This window comes from Hypanus sabinus, chromosome 7, assembly GCF_030144855.1.
Source record: "Hypanus sabinus isolate sHypSab1 chromosome 7, sHypSab1.hap1, whole genome shotgun sequence".
In the NCBI taxonomy this organism is placed as follows: Eukaryota; Metazoa; Chordata; class Chondrichthyes; order Myliobatiformes; family Dasyatidae; genus Hypanus; species Hypanus sabinus.
This window is the reverse complement of record NC_082712.1, coordinates 64,026,268-64,052,901: the sequence shown is the minus strand read 5'-3', so window position 1 is coordinate 64,052,901 and position 26,634 is coordinate 64,026,268. Positions and strand designations below refer to the sequence as shown.

The 26,634-nt window shown below is 41.4% G+C and overlaps 1 protein-coding gene across 1 annotated transcript in view; it reads right to left on the bottom strand.

The window, feature by feature from the left end:
* Positions 1 to 26,634, bottom strand: part of hsdl2 (hydroxysteroid dehydrogenase like 2) — a 154,597-nt gene that overhangs the window by 22,581 nt on the left and 105,382 nt on the right. The window contains exons 5-6 of the mRNA XM_059974840.1: positions 18,647 to 18,750; positions 18,066 to 18,164 (exon numbers count right to left, since the gene is read on the bottom strand). Coding sequence (XP_059830823.1) covers positions 18,066 to 18,164; positions 18,647 to 18,750 — 203 coding nt within the window. The remainder of the gene's footprint in view (positions 1 to 18,065; positions 18,165 to 18,646; positions 18,751 to 26,634) is intronic.

Below are 26,634 nucleotides of genomic sequence, written 5' to 3'. Positions count from 1 at the left end.
ATCCAACCCTCTCATCCTCTAATTGAATATAGAATTCGACCATGTTATGGTCACTCATTCCAAGGGGATCCTTTACTAGGACATTTTTTATTAGTCCTGTCTCATTACACAGGACCAGATCTAAGACTGCTTGCCCCCTTGTCGGCTCAGTAACGTATTGTTCAAGGAACCCATCCCAAATACACTCAATAAACTCTTCTTCAAGGCTGCCGTGTCCGACTTGATTAGTCCAGTCAAAATGAAAGTTAAAATCCCCCATAACTATAGCTCTTCCCTTATTACAAGCCCCAACTATTTCCTGATTTATGCTCCGACCAACTGAGTTACAGCTGTTTGGAGGCCTATAGACTACTCCCACCACTGCTTTTTTCCCTTTATTATTTCTTATTTCAACCCAAATTGTTTCGTTATCCTGATCCTTTGAGCCGATATCATTTCACTTTATTGCAGTGATTTCTTGCTTTATTAACATAGCCACCCCACCTCCTTTTCCTTCTTGCCTGTCTCTCCTAATTGTCGAATACCCTTGTATGTTTAATTCCCAGTCCTGGTCACCCTGCAGCCATGTTTCCGTAATTGCCACAATATCATAACCATACGTAATTGTTTGTACTGTCAACTCATCGATTTTATTCCTAATACTATGTGCATTCAAATAAAGGACTTTCAAATATGTTTGACACTTATTTCCTACCTTTTCCTTTTGTACAACTTTACGCTTATCTCCGTACATTCTTTCCCCTCCTGACACACTCTGTCTTTTTAATCCTCCACTTTTACCTACATTCATTAGCTTCTCCATTGTCTTTTTAATTATTTGGTCTCTAGAATCCTCCCCCCACTAGTTAGTTTAAAGACCTCTCTGCAGCCCTAGTTATATGTTTCGCCAGGACACTAACCCCAGCCCGGTTCAGGTGAAGCCCGAACCTCTGGAACAGTTCTCTCCTGTCCCAGTACTGGTGCCAGTGTCCCAAGAAGCAAAACCCACTTCTCCCACACCAGTCTTTGAGCCACGCGTTTAACTCCCTAATTTTCTTTAACCTAGCCAAATTTGCTCGTGGCTCAGGTAATAATCCAGAGATTATTACCCTTGAGGTTCTGTTTTTTAATTTGACCCCTAGCTGCTCATATTCCTGTAACAGAACCTTCTTCCTTGTCCTATCTATGTCATTAGTACCAACGTGCACTAAGACAACTGGATCCTCGCCCTCCCACTGCAAGTTTCTCTCCAGCCCAGAAGAGATGTCCTTAACCCTGGCACCAGGCAGGCCTTCGGGACTCTCGCACTCGGTTGCAGAGAACCCTATCTATCCCCCTGACGATACTGCCCCCTGTTATTACAACATTTCTATTGACTCCCCCCTCTGGAATGGCCCCCCACTCCATGGTGCTATGGGCAGGTTGCTCATCCTCCCCACAGTCCCCGCTCCTGCCCTCACAGGGAGTTAAAGCCTCGAATTTGTTGGACAAGAGCAAGGCCTGCATCTCCTCCAGCCCTACCTCCTGGATTCCCCTACTTTCCCCACTCATAGCCACACCATCCTGTGCTTGACTGCAATCTACATTAGTTAATCTATTAGGTGTGGCTATCTCCTGGTACACAGAGTCCAGTTAACTCTCCCCCTCCCTGATGTGTCACAGTGTCTGAAGCTCAGACTGCAGCTCATCAATATGAAGCTGGAGTTCCTCGAGCAACAAACACTTGCCGCAAATGTAGTCGCCGTGTCCCTCAATTGGGTCTACCGGTTCCCACATCTCGCAGCAGTAACACATCACCTGCTCCATGCTATATAGTTAATTTAATGTACTAGTATTAGTTATGCAAGAACCCTTTGCCCCAATACAGCTAACTATCACACTATTTAACAATACTTTTAAAGTTATAATTGTAAAAGGAGGCAGGAAGTAGTAGGAGAATGAAATCTTAGCAATGTAGAAGACAATGGTGTGTTAATAAGAGGAAGCTAAGAGATGTAATTTATGTAGTCTGAGTTTGCTATTTTCTATGCATGTACCCAATTTAGTAGGAGAATGAAATATTAAGAATGTAGAAGACAATGGTGGGTTAATGAGAGGTAGCTAAGAGATGTAGATTAGAACACGATTAAGTCAATGGGTAGAAACAATAGTGGTGGATGTACGTGTGATACACAACTATAGACCGATTGCATATGCTAATGCAACTAAACCAGGAGATTGCTATAAAACATACTATGTCCAAGGATCGGTGGGCAATCAGCAACTAGCTCAATGACTGTCTCAGCTTTGATTTGCAAATTAAAGTTTAACCCTTCTTGAAGAATCTTCTGTGTCTCCTGGTCATTTGTGGGGCACAAGAAACCACAACAAAATTGGCGACCGCGGCAGGACCGGAAAGAGACCCGTGGAAAGGAAACGGCAGATTGGGGATGCTTCCCAGTCCTCAAGGGACCCCCACAAGGCTAACAGAGTTAAGGGTGCACCCAAACAAAAGGTAAGCGCTTTTTGTGACAATTTGGACTAAGAATTCTGTTGGCTTTGGGGAGGTCTTGGAGTCTCAGAAGTGTGGAACCACTGCCGAAGGGTCTCTCTGGTCCAAAGAATCTGGCAGAATTGGGGGTTAATAGGAGGCTCAGAGGATTGATCAAGAACACTGCAGTGAGGGTAAGTACAAATAAGTTAATAAAAAGTTAAATTAAGAAAAATTCCACGTGGTGTGGTAAATCCCTGTGGATACCGCTTTGTAGAAGACGAAGGTCTGAACGGGCAGGGAAAGGAAAAATAGAGAAAATCCTTGTGGATACCGCCGTAAGAGATAAGGGTCTGAATAGACAGGGTGCATAGAGAAAATCCCTGTGGATACCGCTTTGTATGAATCGAAGGTCTGAACGGGCAGGGAAAGGAAAAATAGAAAAAATCCTCGTGGATACCACCTTTAGAGATAAGGGTCTGAATAGATGAGGTGCAAAGAGAAAGTTCTGTGGGTACTGCTTTGAGTAGAGGTCTGTACGGGCAGAACAGAATAGGAAACGAGGACAGTCCAATATATAGTTTAAAGTGCTGGTAGATAGACGATAGACTAGGCATAGAATTAGAATAAATAATATTATCCTGTAAACGAACTGTGAATCTCTGAAATACCTTAAAAAGAGAGAACAACATGACAGGTAAAGGAATGGCAGTAGAGATTCTGAGCAAAAAAAAAAATCCCGGTAAATAAATATGAGATCACAAAAGCTTCAGAAAAATGGGAAAGAGAACCAAAAACCTGGTCACACAATGGCCAACAGAAGGAACGTTTGATGTAAGCTTGTGCGAAGAAATGGAGGGACTAATTAAAAATTACAAACCAAAAGATAAATCTAAGAAAAGAGGGCAAAAAAGAGAACGAGAAATGGAAGTGCTAAAACTCTTCAGAACGGAGGGAGAAAGGCTGAGGAGGACAGGTAGAATATTGATTACAAGCGAGGAAGATACTGAGGTGCTGGAGAAACAGCCTGTTAGAGAGAGAGGAAGGTACTGTGAGAAGCTGGCTTCGGCTCCGTACCTGGATGCGAAAGAAACAGAAAAGCCCCCTCCCTATAATGAGGAAGGAACCCCTAAGCAGTGCCCCCTGCTGACGGGAACAGTAAACGTGCAGGGAGAAGTACAAGTTTGGGATAATGAGGAGGAAAAAAGACAATACGACAAGGAAAAAGCGGCGATATGGAAGGAGATACAAGCAGAAAGGATAAAGGTGGAACAGACACAGAGAGAAATGGAAGAAGGGATTGAACAGATGAAATACTTGAAAGAGGAAAAGGAGTATGAGTATTATCGGTTATACTATAGAAATAAACAGGAAGAAAGAGAAGGTGACTCAGTGGAGGAGCAAGAGTTAAGTGGAGAGAGAGAGGATGCGAGAATTTGTGGGGAAGAGGTAGGAGGCAGAAGCCTAGAAGAGCAGAAGGAGGCAGTAGGGGAGCGAATTGTGGAAGTAGAGAGAAAGCCAGATAAGTTACTGAGAGGGGATTGTCAGAAGAGATGCGAAAAATACTCCAGAAGCCAACCAAGTATTGAATCAAGACAGAAAGGAAGGACTCCACAAGGAGACCGAGGGAAGAAGAGAACCCCAGAGACATTTGTGTGGGAGGCAGTAAAGACATACCTTGAGACAGATGGGGAGTCAGGTGAGGAGGAGAGCCAGGGCTGGTGGGAAGAAGGAGAAAGAATGATGCCGTTGTTAGTACAAGTGCAGTATATCCCTTGGGGATCCCAGGACCTAGAAGGGCTGAAAAACACTCTGCCCAATCTACATGAAGGAGCAGGGAAATGGATTAGAGCCTTTGAAGAAGAAACGGTGGGACGATTGTTGGCTATGGGAGATTTGAAGGCACTATTGATAAAGTTGATGGGAACCTCCAAATTTAACGAACTAATGGAAATGGCTGGCATAGTAAACTCGAACGACCCAAGAACTGATAGAGACGGGTTTGACAGAGTGAGGCAGAGGGTATGGCAGGCCTTCAGGAAGCTTTATCCACCCAAAGTGGACCCCAAAGCCTTAAAAGGGGATCCACTGAAAACCCAGCAGCTTACGTAGAAAACCAGTTGAAAAGGTGGAAACTGGAGACTGAGCAAGAGGTGGAGAATAGCTTATTTATGACCTCACTGTTCCGACATAGCATTTTGGATGCAATGCCTCCGCAAGTAAAATCCAAACTGGAGGAAGTGGTTGAGCTAACGTCAATAACCCCACAAGAATTTAGAGACCACGTAGTCCATGTGGTTGAGAAATACCGGAAAGACAAACAAAGGTTGGCTGAGCAGCAGGAAGAGGTGCAAAGAAAGTTAATACAAATGCAGCTCGCTCAAAAAGAAGGAAAAAGAGAAAAACAAAAAGATGCTGCCAGCAACCACTGGTCCGAGTACAGCCATCGAACTGGACAAAGCACTGCTATGTGGAGGAACCGATCATACTGTAAGACAAGGGCTGGAAAACCCCATGCCAATAATCATCTTTGGAGGAGCATTCCCACAAATGCCCTATCAGGAACAGACTAAATTCAAACAGCCCTGACAGGACTGGAAGTCCCAAGGAGGGGGACAGAGGAGCTATGGGCAGAGGGGACCAGTGAGGAAACAGGGGGAAAGAGAGGTAGAGAGATTGTGCTGGGGATGTAATCAGCCAGGTCACATGACAAGAGATTGCCCGTTTACACCATGGCCTGTCACACACCAGCAGGAACCGATAAGAAGGGAACTAAAGTTTAGCCAAGGACTAGCCCCCACAGGCCCAAGCGGACCTGTGAACCCCGATGCGAGGTATTAGGGGTGCCCCGAGAACTTGAGTGGGAAGGGACATTACCCAATGATAACAAGGGAGGCAGACGAGGAACCCATCATTCAGGTTATGTTAGAAGGGCAACTGACGCCAATGATGATAGATACTGGAGCCACGTACACTTGTGTACAGCCACAGTATGCCCTTCACCTTCCCATGTCAGGAAAGTTTATTAAGACGGTAGGGTTCTCGGGGAAAACACAGTTGACACAGTGCACGGCTCCAGTGTGGTTGAGAATGGGAAATAAAGGAATTGTTTTACCGGTGCTAGTATTTAAAGGAACTCCGATTAATTTGTTAGGCAGAGATGCCTTATTGAAACTGGAATTAAAATTAGAATGCACCAGAAATGGGCTGAGTGTGGAAAGAGCAGGGGCTCAATTGATAGTGCGAGAAGACAAGAAGACTAATGTCTTTTGGATAGGAGACATCGCAGATCAGATTCTGGAAACCTGGGAAAAATGGAAAAAGGGCGTGCAGGCTATAATTACCCAGGGCTGTAATGCCCAAATCTGAGCTACATTGTACAGTGATTTTTGACGAGACTCAGAACAGGGAGTTAGAGGAGAGATGGCACCTGAAGCACCCAACAGCACCTGGAAGGGGAGGCTGTGATAATTGGAAAGCAAGGGGCAGCTTTACAAGTTAAGTGGAACACCTTTTTAGAAAAATGGTACAGAATACCGGAGGCTGCACCCCACGTAACGTTGTTGGTAAACAAGGGATATCAGTCTAAAGACTTAGGACCCTTAGTTAAGAGTGCTGAAACCGTAACAGTGTGGAGGAAAATCATGCCAGAGGTGTGGATATCAGAAGACAACAACTGCATTAAAATAATGGGAAATGTAGATATGGTAGGGACAATGAGAGAGGTCGAAATAACTCCCCAACCACACCTGCCCTTGCTGGGAAAGGAAAGAGGCCAGCAGAAAGTTAAAAGGTTAGATGAGTTGCCGTCTATTCTGTGGTCACAGCATGACACGGATGTAGGGAAAATAAAAACAGCTAGTCCAGTGGAAATAAGGCTGAAAAGGGGAGCAATTCCACCCAGGAGACCACAATACCCTCTAGGACAGGAAGCAGAAGAGGGAATAGCATCGACAGTGCAGGGGTTGCTTGAAATAGGGGTGCTTAAAAGAACAAACAGTCCATGTAATACCCTGTTGCTGCCGGTCTTAAAAGCAGATAAATCTAAGTGGAGATTGGTGCATGATTTGCGAGCGGTAAATGATGTAGTAGAGGACTGGCCAGCGGTAGTCCCCAACCCACACATGCTTTTGGCTAATGTTCCACCAGAAGCAAGTTACTTTGCAGTGATTGATTTGTGTTTGGCTTTCTTCAGCATTCCTCTAGTCGACCAGTGTCAATATCTGTTTGCATTTACTTACAGAGGTGCTCAGTATACCAATACCAGAATGCCGCAAGGTTTTAAACATTCACTACACGTTTTTAACCAAGTGTTGAAGGCAGACCTGGAGGGCATGCCATTGGAAAGTACACTGTTACAGTATGTGGATGACCTGTTGATTTGCTCCCACAGTAAGGAACAGTGTGAGCAGGACACTGTTAGAGAAGCTGGCGCACGGAGGACATAAAGTGTCCAAAAAGAAACTGCAATTTTGGACGCAGCAAGTGGAATACTTAGGCAGGGTCATATCCAAGGGAGTGAAGGCAATAGCACCAGATCAGATTGAGGCAATAACTAAGGCCCCTGTGCTGTCTTTACGACAGTTATTTAGTTTATAATATTTTTGCTTAGTAATTCATTCGATAGTATTTTCTAGTTAGAATTAGAAGTGTTTAAAGTATATTCATTGCATGTAAAATATATCGGCATGCGATGACGTCACATCCGGTTTCGCCGCGTCTTGTGGGAAAATACCGGTTTGAAATTAGCGCGAGGGTGGGGGCTTACCACGAGGCTCACCTGAGCAGAAGTTGTTTTGCAGGCATGAGAAATCACAGTGAGAGCAACACTGTAAGTTAATAGATAATCGATATATTGAACTAAGATGTTAAAGCCGATCCTGTTAGAAGTAACGACGGTAGATAATGTTTATGCTTTCGTTAGTTAAAGAGTCGCGGATAGTTTGCATGGAAGTGTATTTAAAGTAGTCAATGGAGCAGGTAAACTCTCCCTGTATACTGCACCTTAGTGTAATGTAGTTATAGTCACCTTTGCAAGTATTTACACTTGAAATGTGATATTAAGGAAGGAACAAATACTGTATCAATCTTGTATTGTTTTATCAACAGTTTTCACCATATGTTAATGTGAAGAGTGAACAGTAAATGGTTAATCTTACTGCGATCTGGTTCTTATTAACTGTGGTTTATCTCGACGTTAAATTCGGCGTTTCGTGACACGCGAAGGAGAACGTTACAGCCCCCAAACCCCAGACTGTAGGGCAGATGATGACGTTTTTGGGAATGGCAGGGTACAGCTCAGATTGGATGGGAGAACATGCTGAGATTGTGGCACCTTTGAGAAAGAAGAAGCAGGACATACAAATTTGAAAAACGGCTTACAGTGGAATGGAGAGGCGGAGATAGCTTTCAATACTATTAAGCAGGAATTGCAGTCAGCACCAGCATTAGCTTTGCCTGACTACGAGAAGGTTTTTCATTTGTATGTATCCAACCGACAGGAGGGTTATGTCACAGCGGTTCTAACACAAGAGACAGGCACAGAAAAAGCAAAGCAGCCGATAGCATGCTACAGTACGAGACTAGATGAGGTGGCTCAGGGGTATCCACCCTGTTATCAGGGATTGGCGGCGCTGTACTATGCATATGAAAAGACATCATCTGTAACCCTGGGCTATCCTGTGACTCTGTACACACACCACAAAGTAGCAGAATTGCTGGAAAGAGGGAAATTTGTGTTGACGCCAGCCAGAATAGCAGCGTATCAGATGCTATTGACATTTCCAGACATAACTGTACAGAGATGCACTACCAGTAATATAGCCGATTTTGTCCCTTTGCGCTAAGAAGGAGAACCCCATGATTGTGTAGGGAAGACAATGGCAATTGCCAAATTGAGAGCAGATTTACGGTCAGAACCACTAGAGGATGCAGATAAAAAGGTTCTGTTCGTAGATGGCTCTTGTTATAGGGACTATGATGGAAATCATGCAGGGTTCTCAGTAGTGCAGCAGGATCAATCGAGCTAAGATTATTAGGATGGAGTCCTGTCCCCAACCGTGTTCCACCCAACTAGCGGAAATCAAAGCCCTGACAGCTGTGTGTGAAATGATGGAAGGTGAGAAAGTAGACATCTATACTGATTCGGCATATGCTCATGGAGTATGCCATTTGTTCGGGGCAGTGTGGAAGCAAAGAGGTTTTTAAAAAAGTAGCGGAGATCCCATACAAGATTGTCAGCAAATTCTAGACTTAATAAAAGCCATAATGAAATCTAAAGCGTTGGCTATAGTGAAATGCCAGGCACATAAAAAGGGAAATGATGTAATAACAAAGGGAAATGAAGCTGCGGACGAGGCAGCCAGAAAAGCGTCTGGATGTACATCAGCTGTCATTGCCCTCCAGGTAAGTCTAACTCCAGAACCTGAGGTAGAGGACCTAATTGAAATACAAGGTAAGGCTGCTTTGGCAGAACAGACAATGTGGAGAAAAAGGGGGGCCAAGCAGAACCTGGAAGGCTTGTGGAGCACGGAAGACGGTTTGTTGGTAGCGCCCACCCCTCTACTGTCGTTTCTGATTTCAGAAGTGCATGGGATGGACCATTGGTCAAGGGGGGAAGTGATAAAGAAAATAAAGAAGGATGGTTTTTGGTCACCTCATTTACAGGCTTCAGTGGACTTTGTCTTGTCACAGTGTGAGGTATGCGCACAGAATAATGTTCGGAAGGGAATTACAACCCCAATAGGTCACATTCCTGTACCTGAAGGACCATTTAAACATCTAGTGATCGATTACGTAGACATGATAAAGACAGTGAGAGGGAAAAGATACATGCTGGTAGTAATTGATCGATTTAGCAGATGGGTGGAGGCAGTACCTTCAAGAGATCAAGGGGCAAAGACAGTGGTAAAATTTCTGACAAATGAAGTGATCCCAAGGTTTGGAATACCTACAGAAGTTAGCTCAGACAATGGTTCAGCTTTTATCCAGAAAGTGGTCAAACTGTTATTACTGACGCCGAGGATAAAGCAAACATTTGGATATGTATACCACCCTCAGTCGCAGGGCATGGTAGAGAGAATTAATGGAACCCTGAAAGCATTGGACTGGCTGTTGGCAGAAAAAGGAGGAGTTTGTGTGATGTTTGGAGAGAAGTGCTGTACTTTTATACCAAATAACACTAGTCCAGAAGGATTGTTTACTAAGGCAATGTATAAGTTGAAAAGCCTAAGAAAGGAAGTTAAACAGAATGCAGGGTCCGGACATCAGTTATTTGATTGGTTGGAAAGTAGACTCGGAGGATGGGGAGCAAGGCTGACTAAAATGGCAATAACTGTCAGTATTGCATTGTTGAGCTGCGTGCTTGTGCTGTGCTGTTTTCTTCCTTGTCTCAAACCTCTTGTAGTGCATGCTGCAACCAAACAATTTCCGATGCTCGTGGCAATTACTGAAGCAAGTTTAGTGGAGAAAGAAATACCGAAAATGTATGGTTACAGCCTACAACACCTGCATGATGAACAAGAGCAAAACGACAGTGTGGGAGTAGATTGTAAGGGCTTCCGAGTCTTTTTCCCTGTCTCAGGTACAGAGGGACAGGTTTTTGGCTCAGCGGCCCAGGGTAACAGGGAGAGAATACTTTGAGGTCTTGGGGCAGAAAATTATAGTTTAACCTGAGATTTGGGAATAAATGCTTGAGTTTATTGGGGCTTTTGTGCGCAGACTCTCAGTCTTTTCTCTGTGTGAGACCCTCTGGGTCTCAAAGGGGGGATATATTGGAGTATAAAAGTTGAGATTGTTTGCTGTGTAACCAAAATTATGTAGTCTGAGTTTTCTATTTGCTATGCATGTACCCAATTTAGTAGGAGAATGAAATCTTAGGAATGTAGAAGATAATGGTGTGTTACTAAGAGGAAGCTAAGAGATGTAAATTATCTAGTTTGAGTTTGCTATTTGCTATGCATGTACCCAATTTAGTAGGAGAATGAAATATTAAAAATGTAGGACAATGGTGGGTTAATAAGAGGTAGCTAAGAGATGTAGATTAGAACATGATTAAATCAATGGGTAGAAACAATAGTGGCGGATGTACGTGTGATACGCAACTATAGATCGATTGCATATGCTAATGCAACTAAACCAGGAGATTGCTATAAAACATGCTATGTCCAAGGATCGGTGGGCAATCAGCGACTAGCTCAATGACTGTCTCAGCTTTGATTTGCAAATTAAAGTTTAACCCTTCTTGAAGAATCTTCTGCGTCTCCTGGTCATTTGTGGGGCATGAGAAACCATGACAATCTAAGGCCGAGTGGTGAGCCAGTGAGATTGCATCCACCGTAGACCTACTGTGGCAACAGGCAAAATGCAGTTGGCCCAGGTTCTTGCTTAGTCAGAAGTTGATTCTGGCCATGACCAACCTCTCAAAACACTTATTCATAGCAGATGTGAGTGCAACTAGGTGACAGTCATTAAGGCAGCTCACCCTGCTCTTCTTGGGCACTGTTATGAATGTCCCCCTTTTGAAGCAGAGGTGGGAACCTCTGATTGTAGCAGTGAGAGCTAAAAGATGTCCTTGAACGCACCCACCAGTTGGTTGGCACAGATTTTCACTGCCCTACCAGGTACACCATCAGGGCCCTTACGTCTTGCAAAGATTCATCTTCTTGAAAGATCTTCCATTTTCAGCCTCTGAGACAGAGATCGTCAGGTCATCAGATACTGCCAGGATTTGTACAGATGTAGTTTTATGCCCCCTTTTAGAATCAGAATCAGATTTATTATCACTGGCATGTGACATGAAATTTGTTAACTTAGTAGCAACAGTTCAATGCAATACACAATATAGAAGGAAAATAAATCAGTTACAGTATATGTATATTGGAGATTAAAAACTGTGTAAAAGCAGAATTAATATATATTTAAAAAGTGATGAAGTGTTCACAGGTCCAATGTCTATTTAGGAATTGGATGGCAGAGGGGAAGAAGCTGTTCCTGAATCACTGAGTGTGTGCCTTCAGGCTTCTGTACCTCCTACCTGATGGTAACAGTGAGAAAAGGGCATGTCCTGGATGCTGAGGGTCATTAATAATAGACGCTTCCTTTCTGAGACACTGCTCCTTGATTACATCCTGGGAACTTTGTAGGCTAGTACCCAAGATGGAGTTGGCTAAATTTACAACCCTCTGCAGCTTCTTTAGGTCCTGTGCAATAGCCCCCCCCCCCCTCCATACCAGACAGCGGTGCAGCCTGTCAGCTCTCCACAGTACATCAATAGACATTTTTGAGTGTATTTGTTGATGTACCAAATCTCTTCAAACTCCTAATGAAGTATAGACACTGTCTTGCCTTCTTTATAGCTGAATCGATATGTTGGGACCAGGTCAGATCCTCAGAGATCTTGACACCCAGGAACTTGAAACTGCTCACTCTCTCCACTTCTGATCCCTCTATAGGGATTGGTATGTGTTCCTCTGTCTTACCCTTCTTGATGTCCACAATCAGCTTTTTCGTCTTACTGACATTGAGTGCCAGGTTCTTGTTGGGCACTACTCCACTAGTTGGTATATCTCAATCCTGTACACCCTCTCGTCTCCATCTGAGATTCTACCAACAATAGTTGTATCATCAACAAATTTATAGATGGTATTTGAGCTATGTGTATATAGAGAGTAGAGCAGTGGGCTAAGCACACACCCCCGAGGTGCGACAGTGTTGATCATCAACGAGTTAGGAAGTCAAGGATCCAATTGTAGAGGGAGGTACAGAGGCCCAGATTCTGTAACTTCTCAATCAGGATTGTGGGAATGATGATGTTAAATGCTGAGCTATAGTCGATGAACAACATCCTGGCATAAGTGCTTGTATTCTCCTAGGTGGCCTCAGGCTGTGTGAAGAACCATTGAGATTGCGTCTGCCTTTGACCTGCTGTGATGATAAGCAAATTGCAGTGGGTTTTCAAAGTGGCAAAATTCAAAGTGTGCATAAGAGGTGTTGAGCTCATCTGAGAGTGAAACATCACAGCAAAAAGGCTTTTAAATTGATACTTCAACTCAAGTTTCACACTGGCCAATACAGGCTCAACTGTTAAAGATGTAACATTATCCTAATGCATGTGTGCTGTCTTTACAACAGTTATTTAGTTTATAATATTTCCGCTTAGTAATTCATTCGATAGTATTTTCTAGTTAGAATTAGAAGTGTTTAAAGTATATTCATTGCATGTAAAATATATCGGCATGCGATGACGTCACATCCGGTTTCGCCGCGTCTTGTGGGAAAATACCAGTTTGAAATTAGCGCGAGGGTGGGGGCTCACCACGAGGCAGACCCGAGCAGAAGTTGTTTTGCAGGCATGAGAAATCACAGTGAGAGCAACGCTGTAAGTTAATAGATAATCGATATATTGAACTAAGATGTTAATGCCGATCCTGTTAGAAGTAACGACGGTAGATAATGTTTATGCTTTCGTTAGTTAAAGAGTCGCGGATAGTTTGCATGGAAGTGTATTTAAAGTAGTCAATGGAGCAGGTAAACTCTCCCTGTATACTGCACCTTAGTGTAATGTAGTTATAGTCACCTTTGCAAGTATTTACACTTGAAATGTGATATTAAGGAAGGAACAAATACTGTATCAATCTTGTATTGTTTTATCAACAGTTTTCACCATATGTTAATGTGAAGAGTGAACAGTAAATGGTTAATCTTACTGCGATCTGGTTCTTATTAACTGTGGTTTATCTCGACGTTAAATTCGGCGTTTCGTGACACGCGAAGGAGAACGTTACAGCATGTATTAATAATTATGTGTCATTACTGAAGTCTATTTCCATACCAAAGCAAAATAGGGTCAAAGTCAGTGAGAGGTCCATAGGTGTCATCAATACTTACTAATAACAATATTTTTCTTTCTCATTCATTTGCAAGAATTATGATAATATACAGCCCTAATTTACAATCATTTTAATTTCTCTGATACTTGTAAGCTGCAAATGGCAGGGTGTATAATCAGTACTACGCCCTTCAAAAATCCATTTCTGCCAGCATTCTGTGCTTAATCCCTTGAAAGCCATCTATGCATTTCAGCAATATCAGTAAGATCTGAGGAAGGTGAATGTGGCATAAACCTAAAACTCAGTTATTAGTAAACCATAACACGTGAGGTTGAGAAAACTTTAAAATTGCAATGCCTGCCTCATCAGAAATCAAATGCAGTGATAATTTAAATGGCACAAGTTCCTCTGATTAAGAATATAACCTTTCTCATACATAATGGTTTCGATCAATTGGGGAAGTTCACGCCTGCATTGTAGATTTACCTTGGATGTGGTCCAAATATAGTCAAATATTTATTTCACAGTCCACCCACTAGGATAACTGGAGTTGAGATTTTTGTTCAATAAATTAGCACAACCTCTCTGTCTTCAAAATAACTCAGCTAGTCAATGATCTACATGTTTCGGAACTTTCAACTGATTTTCTTTAGAAGGATGTTGTTTTGTTCTACGCAGACCTGCTGCTGGAAAGAGCGTGAAGTGACATTTTACATTGAAGTTTGATGGGTCAAACTGTGCAATACTATTTCTTACTCAGTGCTATGAACTGAAGTCTTTTATTTAGGGTCACTACCAGAATTTAATTTAACAAGACAAAGAAAAGGAAATATTTACCCTATGGAAACAAGATAAAAATACACACCTGTCAGTCAGTTGGTGGATCAGCTAAGGTAGTTTAAGTGGATTTCGAAAGGGAAATTTAACTATTGCCAAGCTCTACTGAGTCAAATAATCTTCTTCCACATCTTTGATACTTTCTAGTAACATAAATGTTAAAAGGGAAGCAATAGGTAGAAAATTCCATACTTTTAATCCACTTATCTCCAAACCTGGATAGCATGAGCCTAGAAATGGAAGAAGTTTTGTTATTTTTGTTTTCTGTTCTTATCATCAAAAGAACAGAAAATAGATATGGAGGCACTTTGACCTAGCTTTACCATTGTGACTTTAGTTCTTCCTGCGGACAATATACTTTTGTAGACAGAGTAATGGTGGTGATCATCCTGTCCAGATACATTTCCATTTTTAATAGCTGCAGCTCTACCCACCAGTGATAGCCAAGAACTGCTTTGTCATGCACCTTTGTGCAGAATTTAAATACTTCAGCCAGCTCTTACCAATGCAAGATGTTGGATGGTTCGCATTCCACCTATTGACATGTAAATTCATGCATTCTTTTGACTCAACTTTTTCAGAAGGTTTGAAGGTAAGTAGAAGTACATATTCAATACAATGTACACAAAATGCTGGAGGAACTTAGTGGGTCACGCAACATCTATGGAAATGAGTGAACAGTTGATGTTTCAGCCCAAGGCCCTCCTCCAAGATTGGAGAGGAAGGGGGAAGATGACAGGATATAAAGGTGGGGTGAGGGGAAGGCAGATAGCTGGAAGGTGATAGGTGAAGCCAGGATGGTAAAGGGCTGGAAAGGAATGTGGACCATAAAAAAAAGGGAAGGAGGAGCAGGCACAAGGGGAGGTGATAGGTAGTTGAGAAGAGGTAAAGAACCAAAGTGGTTCTAGAAGAAGAGAGGAGGGGGAGGAAATGTTTTTACCAGATAGAGAAATTGACATTCATGCAATCAGGTTGGAGCCCTCTCAGACAGATGTTGCTTCCCCACCTGAGGATGACTTCCTTATGGCACAAAAGGCTGGCCACTGGGAAGTTCAATGTCTTGCATTTGATTAGCATTCCAGGATCCAAGGCTAGAGAAAGAAGAAAAGGATACTTCTCTTTCCAATAATAAAATGATAGAAACTAATGCATTTCCAGCAACATAATAACCACCTCTGCTTCGAAAGTGTCTCTTCCCAGCATGGCACCAATGTCAGGGGTATCTTTCTGAGGTAAATCTGTGCATAACATTGTCATGATGAAACAATGGCAATGGCTAACTTACTGACATGCTCTGATAGTGATTGACAACAACGTGATACAAGCAGGTGGCATTTCAGTCACCCCTAAAGTGGGGATTTACAAAAGAGCATGACACTTCACATACTCTGGAGCTTTTCAATGATTTCAGGTTCCCTGGCCTCCATCATCTTATTTTTCCTATGGATGTTCAGTCCCTATACACCTGCAACCCCAACCAGGAAGGCCTCAAAACTCTCCGTTTCTTTATGGACACCAGGTGGAACTTGTCCTCAATCTAAATAATTTCTCCCTTGGCTCCCCCCACTTCTTTCAAACAAAAGGAGTAGCCATGGGCACTTGCATGGTCTCAGCTATGCCTGCCTGTTTGTCAGCTATGTGGAACAGTCTATGTTCCGAGCCTATCCTGGTGACTGTCCCACACTTTTCCTATGCTGTATCAATGACTGCACTGACGCTGATTCCTACACCTATGCTGAACACGTTAACTACTTTGCCTCCAACTTCCAATCTGCCCTCAAATTTACCTAGTCCATTTCCAACACCTCCCTCCCCTTTCTTGATCTCACTGTCTCTATCTCTGGGGACAGCTTATCCACAGATGTCTATTATAAATCCATGGACTATACCTCTTCCCACACTATTACTTGTAAAATCACCATCCCATTCTCTCAGTTCCTCCATTTCCACTGCATCTGCTCTCAGGATGAGGCTTTTCATTCTAAAGTGAAGGAGATGTCCTCCTTTTTCAAAAAAAGGAGCTTTCCTTCCTCTATCATCAACACTGCCCTCAACCACATATCCTCCATTTCACACATGTCTGCTCTTACCCTATCCTCCCTTCATCCTACCAGGGATATGGTTCCTTTCATCCTCACCTACCATCCCACCAGCCTCCATGGCCAGCACATAATTCCCCATTAACTTCCATCACCTCCAAAAGGATCCCACCACCAAACACATCTTTCCCTTTCTCCCACTTTCTACTTTCTGCAGGGATCACTCCCTAGCAACTCCCTTGTCCATTTGTCCCTCCCCTCTGATCTCCCTCTTGGAATTTATCCTTGTAAGTGGAATTTAAAGGCAGTTATGGATGATTTGATCGGTTTCTGAGGCGAGGGCAGCTTCATAGTTTAATATTTACTGGAGCGAGTGCTTCGGCTGATACCGAAGCTGCCGAAAAGTTCCCAGTAGAACTGAAGAAAATAATTACAGAAGGTGTTTATTCGTATAAACAAGTGTTTAACTGTGATGAAACTGCAATTTATTGGAAAAAATTGCCGAGCAAGACACTTATTTCGATAGAAGGAAAGCAGGCTCAGGGACACAAGGCATCGAAGGACAGGTTTACCCTAATGCTTATTATTAATGCCACTGGTGATGCTGTCCTTAAGCCTCTACTAGTGTACAATTCAGAAAATCCCAGGGCACTTAAAGGCGTTGATAAGTAAACACTTCCTGTTGTGTTCTGTTCACATCCAAATGGTTGGAATACCCAAGTGCTTTTTTCTGAGTACGTGAGTGGATGCGTTAGTCCCTTTGTTGAAAAATACTGTAGAGAAAATAACCTCGATAATAAGTGTCTTGTGATTGTCAATAATTGTGCTGTTCATCCACCTGGCATTACCGAGTATGGCGGTAAAATTCGTGTTGTGTTCTTACCGCTGAATACGACGTCATTGCTGCAGCCATGCGACAAAGGCCTAATAGACACAATTAAGGCTTACTATACACAAAATGTGATGTAATTTATTGTAAGTACCACTGACAGAGAAGGCAACTCCAAGGCATTTTTGTGAGAGATCTGGAAAGAGTACAATATAAAATTGGCAATCGCCAACATTGGAGATAATCTTGGTAGGCTAACTGTCTTCCCGATTCCAGTAAGTGAAACTACACTGTACATACATTATTTCTACTTTATATAGGCTGTGTATTTTTATGTGTTATTTGGTATGATTTGGCAGCTTCATAGCTTAAAGGTTACTGGAGAGAGTACTTCCACTGAGAGCGCTTCTGCCGAGAGTGCTTGCGAGAGATTTTCACTACGCTAGACAGTGTTGCAATGATTGCAGAAAAGAATTTCTACTTTATGTAGGCTGTGTATTTATGATATCATTCATGTTTTTACTATATGTTATTGTTATTTTAGGTTGTGTTATTTGGCATGATTTTGTAGGTTATTTTTTGGGTCTGGGAACGCTCACAAATTTTTCCCATATAAATAAATGGTAATTGCTTATTCACTTTACGACATTCCGACTTACAAACCATTTCATAGGAACACTCTACCTTCGGATAGCAGGGGAAACCTGTATTTACATTAAACAATGTACGACACAGGCACACACAATCTGTCCAGTTATATTATGCTAGTCTTTCTGTCCAGTTTGAACTTTCACCTGCCTGACCCTTCAACCAACCCTTCCAAATATGTTCCGACCCCCCCCCCACACTCACCAAATATTTATCCAGTTTTTTCTATATGCATTGCAAATATATGCTTGTGCAATAATGTTAAGACTCACCCAAGTAGCATACTCAACAGTACCTGATACTTCACACATCTATCTCAACATCTCCAGGAAAGGAGAAAAGTCTCAATTAAAACAGCATTAAATATTCAATATACAACCATTAGTATAAAATAACTATTTTCACCAGGTTGAAGAAAATCAAGGTACCCTTACCGGTTTTTGGCCATAAAGCATTAACTGCAATTTCTCCCTTGAATTCCTCGGCCATACCCAGAACACACATCGACATCCCATATTTAGCCATGGTGTACGCTGAGAACAGAAAGAAATTTTTGGATCATGAGCACTATAGTCTGCCTCTTCAGACTTCAGGAATAAGAAATATAAACCATTTTTCCATATTTATTTCTAGTTAATACTGAAGATTTAAAGAATTATAATACTGAAGGGCATCATTTGACCTATCGTGTCTGCATCTGTGCTTTGAAGCTGCTAGCCAATTCCTCTTCACTGAGAGCCCTACTGTTCTTTTCACTCATTGAAAGTGATTTTTGAATCAGCTATCACCAACTTTTCTGACAGTCCATTCTGGACCTAGATAAAGAATTTGCTGAACAAAAAAATAGCTTGTTGACTTTGATAAAATATTTATTATATCAGTGGGAAGAATCGAAAAGCCCTTGTGATCTTAAACCACAAGATGAACTCTCCCCTTAACTCCATCTGTTTCAATGACAACAATTCCAGTTTCTCACGTCTCCCAGAAAAAATACATGAATATCTCTTCAACTCACCACAGTGATTCTTGAACCATACCGGATTCATGTTGAGAGGAGGACTCAAGTTCAGAATGTGCCCATTTTCACTCTTTTTCAGATAAGGAATGCACAATTTGGACCTAAGGCAGAGGAGAGAAATGAGTTGAGTACAATGCAAAATACATAATCTAATTTGAATTAACATACTGGTTTTTCAACAGAAAACTAGGCATAAAATTTCAGCTTTTATGTTAACAATAATTCAGAAGAATCTTTACAAATGATTTTTATGAGCCAATAAAGATATTTTTTACCCTCATCTTGTATTTATATTTCAATTTCAGAGAATCCCAAAGCACTTGTTGACCAGTGAAGTAATACCAGTAATACAGAAAATGCAGCGGCAAATATTTTATGTTATAGAAAAGAATTGTGACAGAATATACTGAAAACATCTCCTCAAAGCACTTCTTTAATTAAACACTAATTACAATGTTCATCAAAAGTTTTGACATCTGTTTTGCCCAACTTCCACCCAGTCTTGTTCAATCCTCCCAATTCCCTGGTGTTTCCCCCCCCCCCCCAACCCCAACTTCATCATATATGTAGCCTACATGTAATATAGGTCTTTCATGCAATCTCATCCTGCCTGAAAAATGAATGGATCTAATTCATAATAAAAGGAGGAAGTGATGGCTTGAGAGATGTCACAAAGGAGATTTACAAGGATGTTGCCAGGAGTGACAAGGGTGGGCTCACTTTCAATAATATGGAGGATGTAGAGTAGAATTTTTATTGAGGCACAAAATTCTGAGAGATTTTGATAGGCTGAATAGGAAAGGTCCATTTTATTCAGCAGTTACCGCAATAACAAGGTAATTAATTCAAAAGTAAATAGAAAATTATAACGGGAGTTCAGACAAAAAAAAATCTTCTGACCAAAGACTGGTGGGTTTTGGAACAGTGCTTCAAGTGGTGGTGGAGGCAGAAACTACTGTAGTATATATAATAGTTCCACTGAAAGATCAGTTCCTGAAACATTGAATATGTTTCTCTCTCCAGACACTGTTTGACATGTTGAGTATTTCCAGCATTGTTGTTACTTCACATTTATTATAGTTCCTTGATGAGCATTAAAATGACTTCAGGCAGTGATCAGGAAAGTGAGGAAGATCTAAATATCCCTCGTATACAACATGTGGACAATGGGCTGAATGACCTTATTCTGTTCCATGAATTTCTACAATTCACAATGGAAGCTGTTGTTGAAGATTTCTGCAACTTTGGTTCCTCCCTTGATTGCTTAAAAAAGTGTTCTCCTTCAAAAAGAGAAGAGGTTATGTTTGTATAACTGCCTGCACCGAAGGGTAGAATTACTTGAAAATGCCATGCAGAATGGTTCTCCTGAAGCAGCCCTCTGGTTCAAGTATGACAATGGACTGATTATGTGGGCAAGTGGCGTTAAACTCAGGGATGTTCCATTTCTTCAGAAATCTGTTTTCAACACATCTTTGAATCTTTCCCATCTGGGAATCTTTTTCCATGACTGAGCTTGGAATGGAGTGTCTATTTTGAGAGTCTGGTGGCCAGGCACATAAGCAATATGGTCTTCCCAAAGTAGCTAACTGAATGAAATTACTTCTTCATACTGAGAGGCTAAACCTCAGGGATGGTGTTGACATTGATTTTGTTATCCTCCAGGTGAACTTGAAGGACTTAGCAAAGACAGTATTAGTGATATTTTTTTATATAGTGCCTTGCAACAATTGCTTTTGTAGTCTAATCTCAAAGGGTAGGGACCATAGCTACTGAATAACCCAGGGCTCAGGTCAAATAAGCTCATCCTCAACTGAGCAAAGGTTGTGCTTCCTTGTGCTTCCATCACCAAAATGACACACATGGTAAAAAATATTTTCAGAATGATCTATTTACAAAGCTATTTGTTTCTAACAAATTAAGTGGCAGCTTACAAGCACCATCAATTGCATCACATCAGTACAGTAAATCTTTTTTTATGCGGTGTTGGCAGTAAATAAGGGCAGGAGAATTCATGGATATTATTTCATTAGGGCTTTCCTCTGCAGTCTCCTGTAAATGGATGTTGCTGAAAACCAAGAAATATTTAAGAGTGGTCCAAATTAGATTGAATACGCAAAAGCATTTCATCAGCTTGAAACTTTTAGTGCAGAACTGAGAGCTTAACTGGAAGAAACATGCATTTATATTGACCCTTTCACATTGTTAGATTCAGTTATCACTGACATGTTGTGAAATTTGTTGTTTTACGGCAGCATTTCAGAGCAAGACATAAAAATTACTATCAAGTTACAAAAAGTAAATGATGCATAAAATTAACAATGAGGTAGTATTCACAGGTACATAGACTGTTTGGAAATGTGATGGTGGAGGGGAAGAAGCTGTTCCTGAGTCAAATGTGGGTCTTCAAGCTCCTGATGGTAGTAACAAGAAGAGTCCATCTCTTAGAAGGTGATGGTCTCTAATGATGGATGCTGCCTTTTTGAGCTATCAGCTCTTGAAGATGTCCTTGATGAAGGAGAGGAGTGTGCCCAAGACGACGCTGGTTGTCTACAACCCTCCATAGCCTCTCGTGATCCTGTGTATTGGAGCCTCTATACCAGGCTGTGATGCTCTCTGAAATTGGCAAGAGTCATTGGTGACTCTTCTTCTTGACGGCATCAATGTGTTGGGCCCAGGATATATTTTCAGAGACGTTGACGCGCAGGAACTTGAAGCTGCTCTCCCTTTCTACTAACACTCCTTAATGACGACTGGTGTGTTCTCCTGACTTCCCCTTCCAGAAATCCACGATCAGCACCACTCAACCAGCTGACCAATCTCATTCCTATACACCTTGTTGCCACCTGAGATTCTGCTAATGACAGCAGTGTTATTTCCAAATTTATAGATGGCATTTAGCTTTGCCTGACCACACAGTCATGAGTGTAGACAGTGTAAAGCAGTGGGCTAAGAACACATCCTTGAGGTGCGCCTCTGTCTTTATAAGGAAGTTGAGAATCCAGAGGGAGGTATGGACACACAGGTTTTGAGCTTGTCGTGAAATGAATGTGTTAAATACTGAGCTGTATTTGATAAAAGGGTGCTTGATGATGTTGTCTTGATGCTCCAAAATTGATTAGAAAACTAGTGAGATTCCATCTGCTGTAGACCTGTTGTCATGGCAAGCAAAAGCACTTCATGTCCAAGATATCAATATATTTGTAGATATTGAAGGAATCCAAACAAATGGAGACTGTCATTGAAATGGACCATGAGATACAAGATCAGCTATGATTTTTCTGAAAAGCGTAACAGGCACGAGGGAGAAGATGCCTACTCACACTTCTACTACAAATGTTCTTGCATGCAATAGTGGTGAAATCCAGCAAAATAATCACACAAAAAAGCAAAATTTCGGCAGATGTTTATTGGTTGAACCTGTCTTTAGTCAACTTGGTCTATCATCTCCTCTTTCATGTTTTCTTGTTAAATAGTTGGTGTGGAATTACACTGAATGTCACAGCACAAACACAGTCAATTCATTTCATGTTATGGTTCCTACACACCTGCACCCTACCTTATCTCACCCTATCACAACACAATTATATCCCTTCTTTCCTTCAGTTACCCATCTGGCTTCCTTTTATATATGTCTTTGTTAGCTGTCTCTTACTTACATGTCCTAGGAACTTCAAGACTCATGCAGAAACTTGACCTGAAACATACACTATCCCTTTGTTTCTACAGAGGATTCCTCACCCACTAAGTTCCCTCAGCAGTTTCTTTCTGCTGCAGATTACAGCATTTGTCATCTCTGCTGAAGTACAGAGCAGGTCAGGTAGCATCAGTGGAGATGGAAACGGTTTCCGTTTAGCGACTAGCCTGAACTCCTGAGTATTTCCAGCATGTTGTATTTTTATTTCAGATTTACAGTATCTGCAAGTGTTATTGATTGTCTTCTTTCGATGCGTCTCTCATCAGCAGCAAAGTGAACTATCTTGTTTCAAGCTTTAGTCCCATTATAAATTGGTCAAAAGTATAAAAGAGAACTTAAGTATTTCAAGTGTACATTTTAAAAGAGTGCAACAGTTTCTTTTCAAGGATACGTTTCACATACCATCTGAAATTCTAACTTACTTGGTTACCTTTTTCACAGACTGCCATATTATGAATGCCAGCAGACGTTTTGTATAAGTGCATCTGTCATGTTAAGTCTAACATCATTGAACAGTTCTGATAAGGGTTTAGCACCAATAAAACAGAAGTAACCTTTTTATAAAGTCAAACAAAGACTTGGACTATGCTAACACTTGGAGTATTGAATGGACTTTCAAGAATGACATTTTGATTACCTTGTTCCAAAAGAGCAATACCCTAGAATTTCAAATTCTTCCCTAGCATTACACCTCTCCATCTGTATGATATCCTCCAAGATTCCAACACTCTTCGATCTCTGTGCTCCAGTCTTTCTGACCCTATATCCATTGTTCCATCACTGGAAACTGCGCTAAAACCAGATGTCCATGAATAAGTCTTCATCAGGGGATCAGAGGTGGAGAAGGTCGGCAACTTTAAATTCCTCAGTGTTATTATTTCGGAGGACCTGACCTGGGCTCAGCACGCAAGTGTAATTACAAAGAAAGCACAGCAGTGCCTCTACTTCCTTAGAAGTATTTGAAGATTCAGAATGACATCTAAAGCTTTGACAAACTTCTGTAGAAGTGTAGTGGAGAGTACATTGACTGGCTGCATCACAGCCTGGTATGGAAACATCAAAGCCCTTGAATGGAAAATCCTGTGAAAAGTAGTAGATATGGCCCAGTCCATCATGGGTAAAGCTCTCCCCAGCTACTGAGCATATCTACACGAAACACTGTTGTAGGAAAGCAGCATCCGTCATCAGGGACACCCACAAACCTGGATACACTCTCTTCTTGCTGCTGCCATCAGAAAGAAGGATTCACACCACTGGGTTCAGGAAGTTACTACCCTTCAACCATCAGGCTCTTGAACAAAAGGGGATAACTTCACTTGCCCCGTCATTGAAACGTTCCCACAACCTATGGATTCACTTTCAAGGACTTGTCATCTCATGTTCTTGATATTTATTGCTTATATATTCATTATTATTATTTCTTTCTTTTTGTATTTGCACAGTTTGCTGTCTTTTGCACACCGGTTAAGCATGCAAGTCGGTGCGGTCTTTCATTGATTCCGTTATGGTTATTATTCAATGAATATAATGAGTATACCTGCAAGACAATGAACCTCATGGTCATATATCGGACATGTATGTACACTCAGCCCTCCTTATCCGCGAATTCCGCATGCGCTAATTCAACCAACCGCAAATCACGAAAAGCGGGAAGTGCTCTTCCAGCACTTGTTGTTCGAGCATGTACAGACTTTTTTTTCTTGTCATTATTCCCTAAACAATGCAGTGTAGCAACTATTTTACATAGCATTTACATTGTATTAGGTATTATAAGTAATCTAGAGATGATTTAAAGTATCCGCGAGGATGTGCGTGTGTTATCGCGGATCAGGATCGAAAAAAATTGGAAGCTCTCTTACTCAGTAAGTCGGAACAGGTACATCCAGTATTATTTAGCGTCAGTTAGTCAAACATTTGTCTTAGTATATAGTATATGTTTTACCTTTCTATGCATATAAAACACTTAAGAACGTATGTTTCAGCACCGGGCTCGGGAACTTCTTCCCGAGTTCGATCCAGTGACAGACTGCTATTGAGTGCACTCTCCACTGTGCCGGGTTGATGTGAGGATCAAAACCCAGTAATTAAACCACTGCGTTGCTTTGTAATAATTGTAGCTTTCATCAGGGCACAGCCTTTCTCACTTTATCCATTAAAATTGTTCCGATTGATGACCGACTGTAGCCTAACGCTTTTCCAATGACTGATGGCGTTTCACCTCTTTCCAATTGCTTTATTATTTCCACTTTATTTTCAATCGTGATCTGATCGTGATTATTTTCGTGAACAGAAACACTGCGGATTCAGATCTCTGCCGCTGGGTCCTAATGTCCACCACACTGCGACAGGTTAAATAAGGTCTGAGGTTCTGCTGGGTCCTAGGATCCACCGTGTTAAGACAGGGTCAATAAGGGACTTGAGCATCCGCGAATTTTGGTATCAGCGAGGGGTCCTGGAACCAATCCCTCGCGGATAAGGAGGGCAGACTGTACATTGATAATAAATTTACTTTGAACTTTAATATCTGCCTTGGATGGTGAACGACTGTCAAAAATAACCTTAAAAGTGTTTAGTCATCTATTTCATATCTCCTTGTGTGCTTTGTTTCAAGGTACTCATGCAACGTTTTTAATGTTATCTTGTGTGGGTGTATAAACATAAGCTGTTGTCATAACATCACAAGCAGATTTCAACTGGTGAGATCTCAATCAGCCCACTAGGTGGAGGGCTACACTACATGCTACACTGGTATGCACACAGGCATTCCTTGCATGAGTTGCACCATTCCTGACACAGAAGCTGCAGGCAACTAATCTAACCAGTTATAAAATCGGCAATGTTCAGTTCTGAACACACACCTTTACCAAGGATATGTTAGCAAAAACATAATTTTCTGGTTCTCCAAGGGCGATTGAACAAACTGGGGTTGTATTCTCTGAAGTTTAAGGGGTGCCAGGATTTTGAGTTTTCAAGGTGTTAAAGGAAATTATACAGATAAATTCTATTTGCTCATTAAGCAATCTATTCCAGGGAACACGGTCAAAAAGTTAGAGCTAGGCCTACTTTGGGAAACATATGCAGAGGGTGGAGGAAGTTAAGAATTCTCCTCTGCAGTTGCTATAATTATCAATTATTAACTTTAAGTTGTGATTGATATCTCTTAACCAGAAGGATTAAAGTTTATGGAGTAAAGGTAGGTAAATGGTTAGGTCAAAGATCAACCACAGTCTGTAGGGTTTAATTACCTACTATTTCCTTTCAGAAGGTCAATAAGGAATCAGTAAGTCCCAGCTTTCATAAAGAATTTCCTATATCTTAGTCAAATTACCTATTCAGGTAAGATTGTATATGTTAGGATTTTGTTGCAATTTTTAAAAATACAAAGTACCTTTTTAAACAGTTATAAAATACAAAATTTTATTTTGAAACACAGCACGGTTAGAAGCCCTTCTGGCCCAATGAGCCCGCACCACCCAATTACACTCATTTGACCAACTAACCTACTAATATGTGCAAACTAGGAGGAAACTGGAGCACCTGAAGGAATTCCACAGAAACACGGGAAGAATATAGAAACTCCTTGTGCACAATGGCGGATCTGAACCCAACTCACTGGCACTATAATAGCATTATGCTAACCGTTTACACTACCAAATAACAAACAATTAAGTACCTAAATGAAGCTGAAGAATTTTGGCTTGTACAGGGAACTACTTCAAGAGCGATAATACCACAAAACATGAGGGCACAGAAGAAACTACAAGATGTAAACATGATAAATCTAAATGTAATATACCACATAAAGTTTTTTTTTCCTTCAATTACAGCCTAACCTCACTTGTTCCATACTCAAAGGAGAAAATAATTGTTGTTGATGGATTGTGAGAAAGATTCACAAAACTTACTCGAGGCATGAAGTGATGTACAGTAGGAGGAGTAGACAGACATTCCTATTTTGCACAGATTTTATAAGAATGAAAGATGATCTCAGTGAAACATTTGACATTAAGGGGTCCACTGGGTGGATCCTGAGAGGCTGCTTACGTGTGTTAAGTCTGGAGCAAGGGATTTCTTTCTCAGAATAAGGCATCTGAAATGAGTACAAATTTCTTGACCAAGAGGGTTGTTAAACACTGAAATTCTCTATTCCAAAAGGCAGCAGGTGTTAAGCACATTCGTGGCAGAATAATTAATTTGGATGCCAAAGGAATTGGATGGGAAAGTGGAGTTGAGGTAAAAGATACCAAGTAAATGATTGAATGATGCAAGTAATTTGAGGGATTGTGCCTCT